The sequence below is a fragment of the Phascolarctos cinereus genome, unplaced genomic scaffold, assembly GCF_003287225.1.
Source record: "Phascolarctos cinereus isolate Bilbo 61053 unplaced genomic scaffold, phaCin_HiC Scaffold_2;HRSCAF=192, whole genome shotgun sequence".
Classification (NCBI taxonomy): Eukaryota; Metazoa; Chordata; class Mammalia; order Diprotodontia; family Phascolarctidae; genus Phascolarctos; species Phascolarctos cinereus.
Window position 1 is genome coordinate 24,526,857 of NW_027555625.1, and position 10,045 is coordinate 24,536,901.

At 41.2% G+C, this 10,045-nt stretch overlaps 1 protein-coding gene across 1 annotated transcript; it reads left to right on the top strand.

The window, feature by feature from the left end:
• Positions 1–291: 291 nt before the first annotated feature.
• LOC110218377 (hereditary hemochromatosis protein homolog) lies at positions 292–7,351 on the top strand. The gene is given in 6 exon segments (XM_021001053.1): positions 292–412; positions 4,492–4,752; positions 5,584–5,769; positions 5,772–5,849; positions 6,064–6,177; positions 7,245–7,351. Coding segments are annotated over 6 exon segments (867 nt in total).
• The last annotated feature ends 2,694 nt before the right edge of the window (positions 7,352–10,045 follow it).

Sequence of the window (10,045 nt, forward strand, 5' to 3'; positions counted from 1 at the left end):
GACATTGTTCCATACTCCACTCTGGAGCTCCCTAATGGCACCTGAATATGATAACACTCAAGAGTTTCCTGTCCTCACCATAGATTCTGTTTCACTTCCACTCATACCAGCAAAGAGAAGATTCTGCCTGGTGACAGATATCTTCACTGGAAATGATTAGAGAGCTGGGTCTCGGAGGATCCAGCACCAGGAGGAAGAAGCCCTTGGGTTTCCTTCTTTATAGAAGCTTTATTTGAACTTAAGCACTGTAAGGCAGATGGGGCTTGGAGACTGGTAGCTCCCATAAGTGGGATGATATTGAGAAGCCCAAACAGTCACCTACAGAACAAGATGGTAACTTGGTGGAGGAGAGGGTCATTCTCATCCTGGATGCTTCTTTTGGTGCTGTTTGCTTTCAGGGAAACACAAGCTGGTGAGTCTGGGGGAGGGAGGAGAGGGATATGGAGCTCTGAGTCAGTTTTGCATACTTAGTCCTTAGCCTCATCTGAAAAGGGAGGCACAAACTCCCCTCATTCAATCCCTGGTGTGATGGAGGTTCATGGGAAAGATCCTGTCCTCAACCCTCTGGGAGCTAACTAGCCTGATGGGGGTAGGCATAGCCCATGACTTTAAGGAACTCCTAGTTTGATGGGAAGACTGAATACCAGCTGAAGAAATACACAGGAGCACACAAAGGAGAAAACTTGGAGTATCTGGACGTTGTGATTGCCTTGAGTCCTGGGTGAAGTGAACCCAACCAGTCAGAATCAATTAGAGGAAGGTTTAATGAAGAAGGGCAGTTTGATCTGAGACAATGGTTGTACCTCTTGAGGCAACTCCTTGTCTTTTGTCCATTTATCGAGCATTATTAGGTCTCATAGACAGATGGACTACAACAGTCAGAGCACTGTAAGGAATAAAGGAAAGAGAGTCCCATGCTGGCTATAAAGTCCTTGAATTTCAAGGAACTCTAGAGATGGGCTTAATCCATGAGGAGGAGGAGGAGGAGGAAGAGGAGGAGGAGGAGGGGAGGTGCTTCTTCATGGCCTCAGATGAGCCATGGAGCAGTTAAGGGTGGTAGTTTGTTACAATCCTTGAATTCTAGACCTAGAAATGTCCAGACATCACAGGTAAAGGCCCTAGTTGGGGCTAGTCTTGGATATTTCTTGACCAAGACTGGTCCCTGCTGACCAGAAAGAAGGGGATATTTATCAGTAGGAAGTGACAGTGAAGACTATTTTCATCTGACCCAGATAAACCAGGCTGGATAACTACTTCTCAGGGATTTGACAGATTTCTACTCATATACACATTGAAGTAGCTCAGAGCTCCCTGCCAACTTTGAGGGCTTTGAGGACTTCTTAGGAAAGAGAAGCAGCTTTGGCTTGGGAATGTCTTCATGGGTTGGCTCCCTGAGCCTAGTCCACTCCTTGCTAGATACAGAGCCCAGTCCAGCATCAAACATGCTAGGGATTTGGGGATAATAATGACCAGGGGTAGTTTAATGCAAGGGCATATATTTGCAAATGGTCCCATGAAGAAAAATATCAGACAGAACCTTGTTCACATCTGTCTCTAACTCTCCTCTGACTATCTATCAGCCCCAGTACAATCAATTCATCCTGGGGCTCACATGCAAATCCTTCCTGATATTATCACTAGATCACTAGAAGCAAGCAAGTCTCTTTATCTACTATGTCCTAACTAAGGCAAATCCCTTTCACTCTTAATCCAATCCAGATGGGGCTGGAACATTTCCAAAGAAACTTTTTACAAGTAAAAGAAAGCAAAATTATAGAAACAAATGAGTGGATGCAACAGAAGTCTCTTGTCCTCACTTCACTAATAGCTAGTTATTGATTGGTTGGGTTAATAAGAATTAACTAGGCTATGATATCCACCTTTTCTCCTTTCTGTCTACCTCAGTCTTTTCTAGGGAGCATAAGTAAAAGTTCTCTTTTCAAATTTTGGGCATTTCTTCTGTTCTGCTTCCTTCTCTTCCCCACAAATTGCCTCCCCACTCCTCCCCCATTGGAGGAAATAGGCAGCAACTAAAATGCTCTTTCTTCCCCATTAGTTGGTGTCCAGTCAAATATAATATTGGATAATTGGTCTTTTCAATGGAAGTGGAGGACTTCATATTTAATCATTAAATTTAATCTCATTAGATTTAATTACTATGGTCTTTAGTATACTTGTTGTATTCTGATCATTCAAGGTATAAACTACCTATCCTAGCTTAACATAAATCTGCCAAACTTATACTTCCGTTTTAGGGAGAATTCCAATTCTTTGCCCTTCTCAAAACTGAGAGGAGCATTGTCTTTTTTCTATTTCTATGACACCCTTTTTTGTTTACATGGTTGGCTTCAAACTGATAAGAGTTTTATAATCACACCCAAAATTCTTTAGTTACTCTGGGATCAACTTCAACTGTGAAATTGATGGCTTGAACTCACTGTGAGATCAGCTAGTTTCTCTCTTATCATTTCCTCAACTAACTTGGATTTTGATTCCCTGTTTATCATTCTTCTGCTGTTCCCAAACTGCATGTCATTCTTCTTGGTAGATAAAGAGATAGGAATAGGGACTATAGCTGTGATTTCATTGATATTGAGAGCCACTAGATGAGGGAAAAAAATTCTATCAGTGCAACCTTACTTGCAACTTACTGCTTTACACACTTGTCTAGAGTCTTGAAAATTTGTGACCTGCCCAGCATCACACACAAGAAAGAAAATAAAAGCAAAAGAGTTCATTTTCTGTTATCATCATTCCAGGTGTCTTCTCTTCTTTGTCCTTCTTCTTACTCATAAAATCATTTTTAAAACCCACTTTTTGTTGTCCTTGAATTTCATTACAATCCTCAACTTGTTCTGGCCCTTGGTTTTCCTGACATCACTAAAAGAATCTTAGTGCTTTATGTGTCTTGACACTGTTCCATTTTGTTTATTAGAAGTGATTACTTCCATATCCTTAAGATTTCTTTCTTCAGAGCATCCGTCTCAAAACAGCTTATCCTACAGAATCTTGGCTATGCCATCCTCAATCTCCTTTTTGTAAATTAAAAAAGAAAACCAATTATTCCAATGTTCATGCCTGATGTCCCCTTCTCTATCTGCAGCTATGGGATAGCATAGTCACTTCCTCCCAAGATCTCCATCATCTCTATATCAATAATCGTTCCTTTCTCATTGGTCATAATCAGGAGCAGAATACCACTTCATCAATGCCTCACCTTCTGAATACTGAAGTTATCAGCAAACAAGCCAAAAATTTCATACCTGTTTTGCTTGTCTCAGAACAAGGGCTCAAGCTGATATCGTCACGTTATATTGTGTCCACTATTCTCTTTTGACTCTGAGTCAGCTTCATAGTTTGCTCATTAACCAGTTGATCCTTTTGCTATCAAATTGCTATCATGATATCACTTTCATTTTTCCTAGCATCAATCCTTCCATCATGTTCCCTTACTATATTTCCACCTAGATATACAATGCTACCACATTCAACATTTTATCAAATTTTCTTTTTGATTAACATGGGCCATTCCATTGTTATCTTCCAATCCTGGGTCACATTCAAAAAGGTCTGGTGATACCAGCCCTCCCTTTAAAGGTTTTTTTTGGGTTTTTTTTGTTTTTTTTTTTTGCATTAGAACTGTGCTTGTGGTGCTTCCTCTCCAGTTGGAAGAATAGCCATCTTAGGGATCACAGCACTCTGTAGCAACCATTTTTACACTTCAAGGGAGTTTAGCAGTAACATGACTGAACTGCCAGATATATCAGCATGTCACTGTTAGCACACACTTCTGATTTTCCTTTCCACAGGGAAAAAAATTCAGCAAAGCACAAAAATAGAAACAGGAGAAAGTGCCTTATAATACACCCAGCTGATTTATTTCCGTACCTGCAGAGTACTACCTGATTCTTTACTACTGTTTACTCTCACTGTTTTACTTTCTGCATCTGTGTAAGGGGCCAGTCACCACAACACCAGAAACAATGGCATTACCTTTCTGCTTTATACATTTGCTACTTTGTGTGTGCTCCATCATTGGTGGAGACACTGTTGCCAATTTTTGGCAAAACACAGCTTTCTGCCTTCCCCTTCTTACAGCTCAGCCATATTGCCTTTCCCTCTCTGTTAACAACCCTGATCCTCTCTCATAGTTCTCTCTACTCCTCACTCATCCTATGTGGACCGTGAAACAGAAGATATGATGAGTTGATTTGACTTAGCAAAAACCTTTCTGCAAGTCTAAAAAATCACTCTGAATAAATCAATTAACGTTATATTGATCCCTGGTTTGTGTCCAGTCCTGTGATAGGTACTCAGCTGAAGTTCAATTAGACACATGATCTCCTAGAAGGTCCCTCAGGATATTCCTGCTGCACCTTAATCGGACAACAATAGAAAGCCATAGTGGCAGGTGGCTGGATGGGAGAAGACCCCAGGCTTCTGACTCTGCCCCCTTATAACACCTCTATTTTTTCCTTGTCTGCCATTTAGTCTACCGCAGGAATGAACTTAAGTACACTGCAGTGGGTACATGCTACTCTCTCTTGGACCTCACTGGCATTGCCATTATTCATGACATTCAGTGGCTTTCTTATCACAAAATGAACGAGCAGGCTACAGTCAAGGCAGACTGGATCTCTGATGCCCTGGGGACCAACTTCATTGAGGAGATGTGTCATTCAATACAGAGCCATGAGGGGGATGCCCTATGGTTGATCCAATTCCTGACAGTTAATGACACTAAGCCTGAGAGTAAGTTAGCTCCACCTATCCCCACCACCATATTTCTCCTTATCCCAGCTCATCTCCCTTCAACCAAATCCGAAGGACCAATCCCCAGGAACCCGACTTATTTGGGATGATTGTCAAGAGGCTCGGGCCACTGATCCTTTATTTGTAAAGAAAGGGCTTAGAGAGATCTATTCCTGGGCCTTAGGACTCACTAAACCACATCACTTTTCCCAGGAAACCAAATCCCCCATTGGAAATGTTTCAGGAAACCTTTCCCTTCACCCACAAGATTTTCACATTTTACCCCTGCCCAAGTTTTCTTGATCATTGAGTCTGAACTTAAGATACTGAACTACTTACTGAACCTTCCTTGTCCATGATTTCAGAGATCAGTCCTATCTGATCCCAAAATCCCTGTTACTTTTCTTCTGTCCTCCTGATATTGGCTTTCAACTTGCACTTTTCTTTCTTTATCTATTACCACTACCCACTCTAAACTATGGGAATGTGGTTGTTCTAGCGTCTACATACAAGAGAAAAAGCCAAATATGGATTCAGAAAGAATGCTATATGGAAAAATAAGGAGAGCACAAATAAAAAATTGAATTACACTCGACTCCTAATTTTCTCTCTCTTTTAACATATTCCCTTCCTAGTTTGGCCAGAATTCTTCCTAAGCTGAGAGACACTAAGCTTCAGGACACCAAATAATTCCATCTGATACAAAGGTGATTCCCAAAATTAACCAAATAGAACTCTATGAGTTCTGGGCCTGACAACAGAAAGTGTCTCCCTCAGCTTCCCCTGAACCATTTGCTCTAAGAGTATCCCATATTTCTCGCTCTCTTCTAGGGAATCACATGCTGCAGCTCTTTCTAGGCTGTGAATTAGATGATGGCATCCAATTGAATAGCGAGGTACGACTTAGCTTGGATGGAGAGAATGTGATGGAGATAGATGATCATCAAGGACGTGGGGTGTTCTCACATCCGAAGGCCCATGTCTTAAAATCTGTTGCAGAAAGGCCCTTCTGGACCAATTGAGAAAACACTACATTAAGAAACATTGTGTTGGTGTAGTTCAGAACATCCTTCGGAATTCAAGCATGAAGGAAAATTGTGAGTTCCTTTTTACTCTCCATCCCCTACCAGAAGGTACAAGCCAATTTCCTTTTACCATTGTGTGGAGTCAAGAATTCAGCAATCCTCTGCCCATGACCATCTCTGCTATTAAATGGCCCCAAAGCAGACATCCCACTGGATACAAAGCCCATTCCCACTGCAAAAATTGCCTTATGTTACTCCCATTAATTTATTGGCTCTTCTCCTGCAGTTCCTGGAAAGCCCCCTAAGAAAAAGCTTTGGGTCATGGTCATGAGCATCCTAGTAGTCTTCATCCTGGGGCTGAGCTGCATTAACATTTTCATTACATGGAAGAAGGAGACAGGTATGTATAGGAAGAGAGGAAAAGGGGAGATCACTAAGGGACAGAACGAGTTTCCACTTGGGGGCTGATATTTGCAATACTGCACTTTGTAAAAAGAATCCCAGAAACACAGATTCTCAGGGGTAGAAGAGACCTTGACAGCATTTTGGTAGAAACCACAGAAGAGCAGAATTCTGCTACTCAAGAATTCCCAGCAAGTGATCATACCTCCTCTGCTCAAAGACGTGGTGGCCAGAAGAAGAGAAGATTGGGGACGGGGATAATGAGGAGGGGAGGGAGTTGACAACTGAGTTTAAGAATCTTGATGTGGAGGAGGGATTAGATTTCTTTTGTTTGGGCCAAGAGGGCCCAATGGATGACCAGTGCTGGGTGTATGTATGTAAGAATGTATATGTGTATATTTTTATACATATGTATATTTATATGTCATATAAGTTTGTGTATATGTATGTATGCATATAGATATACATATCTAAGTATATACATACACACATATATCAGAGAGGAGATCCTAATTGTAATTCAGGCATGAGTTGAACTAGATGGTTGTTGAGAATTTACATTCTGAAAGTTTGTGAATCTGGATCCATTCAAAGTCCCTGAGAACCACAGAAACTCAGTGAATTTCTCTCCATGTTCTGAATAATGAATGATCTGAGAAGGGGTTACTGGTGAGTGGAAGTCTCACTCTAGTGGTGTGGATGGAATTGTTCCAGTGCAAGGTCCCTCATTTAGGGATAATCCTTTGGAAAGAGAGTAAAGGGCAGGTGTGTATGTCCCTATGTATGTAAGTAATTCCTGAACGCTAATTTCTTTCCCTTTCCCTACCTCTCATATTAGCATGGGAAGAGAAGTATGGGAAAAGCTTAAACTAGGGATCTTTTTCACAGGGATGACTTCACAATCTCAACTAGAAGGACCCATTTCTTCTCCAGCTATTCATCTTCAGTGAAGAAAGTCCACTGTGGTGACACTAAATATCCTTTCACATAGTTTTCAGAGAGATCATCTGTTACACAACTCCAACCTTAGCCTTAATCTTACTTCCAACTGGTCTATTCTTACAGGAGACTGCACTGGGAGGGACATGCAAAACTTTGCCATTAAATTACAAGAAGTGCTATGTACTCATAGTTCAGTAGACAACGGGAAAATCAAGACCCATCAGAAGTAGTTGAGATCAAGTGGTCTCAATAGACAAGATTCATGTGCCAGAGTTAATAGAGAGATAAAAATTTTCAGAAGTGAAAACATAATTTATAAAAAGCAGAATTATATCATAATCAGAATTATTATAAATTAGAAACTTAGCTCATCTGAATCAAGAGCCTTCTCTGCTGGAGAAAGGCCCCTGGGCCCTCAAGTGACTAAAATGAATCATTCTATTTAGGGAAACCAGAACCTAAGATGTGAAAGCAACTTTAGAGGCTATCCATTCCAATCCACACCCCTTCCCTGTAATGATCACTGCAGCAAACCCATATTCTTACCTGCTATTGGGGAAACAATGTGTATGCATATGAATACATTCTCTCTCTCTCTCTCTTTCTCTCTCTCTCTCTCTCTCTCTCTCTCTCTCTCTCTCTCTCTCTGTGTGTGTGTGTGTGTGTGTGTGTTTGTATACATACACATATCATATAATATATATACATATATATATACACTATATGTAAGTATGTATATATACATACACATTTTGTAGAATTGCAGGAGGCTACTAACTTAGGGGTGAGGGGGTAACCTTTAGCTTATATCTAGACTTATATTTGGATTTGTGAAGTTAGTGCTTCATGAATCCAAGCACAGTCACCAGTTCAGGGAAGTCCAGTTACAATGGAGTTTTGAAGCCATCTAACAGTCATCCACATTTTGCCCAGACTTTTCAGATAGGAGTTTTTTTTATTGCCTTAAGCTATAAAGTTATGTGGACTCCGAGAAGAATAATGCTTCTTGAGCAGGAAGGGATGGGCATTGGGAGAGACAATGAGTAAGTGGAAAGAGAAAGCAGACCATGTTCCTGTTTCATCCAACTCCTGCTTATACCCTCAGAATAGCTGCTGATGTTCCAGCTCCCTTGCTGACCATCAAGGAAGTTTCATTCCTTCCAGCTCCTCTCACCACAGCCTGTTTCAGAAATTCAAGGACTCCCATTCCAATCACAATTTCTGTGACTTCATGGTCCCTGGAAATCTGTCTAGATGCTCCACCAGAGAGGCTAGTTAGTTACAGGAAGAAGTGAGCCCAGTCCTGGATTAGGGGTTTGACACTAGGAGAGCTGGGCCACAGTGGATACTGAAGATAGAGGAAATCTCTAGAGAGAATTTAACTTCGTTCCTTGCCACTGTTCCTTGGAAGATCTTTAAGTAAAATGATATGAGGGCAGGCAAACTGGGCTAACCATTCTCCTCACTAGACTCTCTGTCTCTGTCCTCTGTGCATCCACACAGCTTTCAGGCTTGCAATGTCTGCCCACCTTTTCACCACCTCTGAGAACCTTTACCTTCTTTCTGGGCTACACACTAGTGCCACCTCCTCTGTGAGGCCTCCCTTGGTCTCTCAAGTTGTTATTGCTTTCTCCCTCCTCAAATACATTGTTATTATTTATTGGTGTCTAGTTGTATCCCTCCATAGTAGCATGTAAGATCCTTAAGGTTGGGTAATATTTCTTTATTGTCCTTGTATTTAGTATAGCTACAGTCTCATTTATTATCTTTGTAGTGATGGTAGCTACTATTTCCTTTATTGATCTTGTATTCCCAGCAGTAAGCAAAGTGCCTGAGACATAGTATTAAGTGTACTAAGACATGATTTTGAATTGGGTTGGCATTTTTGGTTTGAATAATTGGCATGACATCCAGAGAGAAATAACCAGGAGGTCATTGAAACCTGCTTGGGCCTGGGAGGGAGTGATGGTTTGGGGATGGAAGTCTAGCTTCTGGGGTCAACTGCATTGCGATTATTGAAGCCCAAGGATGAATACCAACTGTCCCTACCCTGGACCAGTGATAAAAGACCCAAACCCCAGACAAAGTGTAGATATACTACCTAACTCCAATTGAGAAAGCTAGACACACTCAGTGAAACTGCATCATATAAATGAGATTGGAAAATAACCCTAACATCCACAAATAGAATAGGCCCAGCTTCTCCCACCAAACAACCTGGGCTCTGGGCTCAATCTTGGAGGAGCCTGACCTCTGCAGGGAGAAGATCAGGCACTTCTCACACTCTTGGGTTCATTACATTCAGATCTCAGAGAATTTGGATAGGAACTCTAAACTAAAGTTGAGGTTGGGTTTATGTTTAAATTGTCCCTAGAAGGAATAAACTGGGTCCCATCTAGAAAAGTGCTCAATGTACCAAGTAGATCAAGGTATTAGGGACAGCTATTTATTTCCTCCACTGCAAAAGAAATGCTTAAAATACAAAGGACTTATAAGCATGTGATTGACAAATCCTTGAAGGATGAAACAGCACCTAACTCTTATTATCTACTTTTTGAGAGGTTGGTAATTAAAACATCAGATACCTGATTAACAGGTATGTCCTTTGACCTCTGATCCGAGTGACACATTCTAGGTCTGTATCCTGTGGTCAGGGTAGTAAATAACTCTCATTCTTTAGGTGTCATCTTCCTTTCAGAGAAGGTGATCATTGAATAAAGCACCATAGAGTTATCCCTCAGGAAACAATTCATGAGAAGGTGGCACCAAGCCGGAACCATCTACCTCTTTGATTGCTATTCAAAGACCTATTAAAAGGCCAGTAATAAAACACAGAATAGAAAGGGCAGCCTTGGATTTAAGATGCCTCTCTGAAGCAAGCAGTACATATTCACACTATCAAGTGCTTTCAGTCACCATTGCTT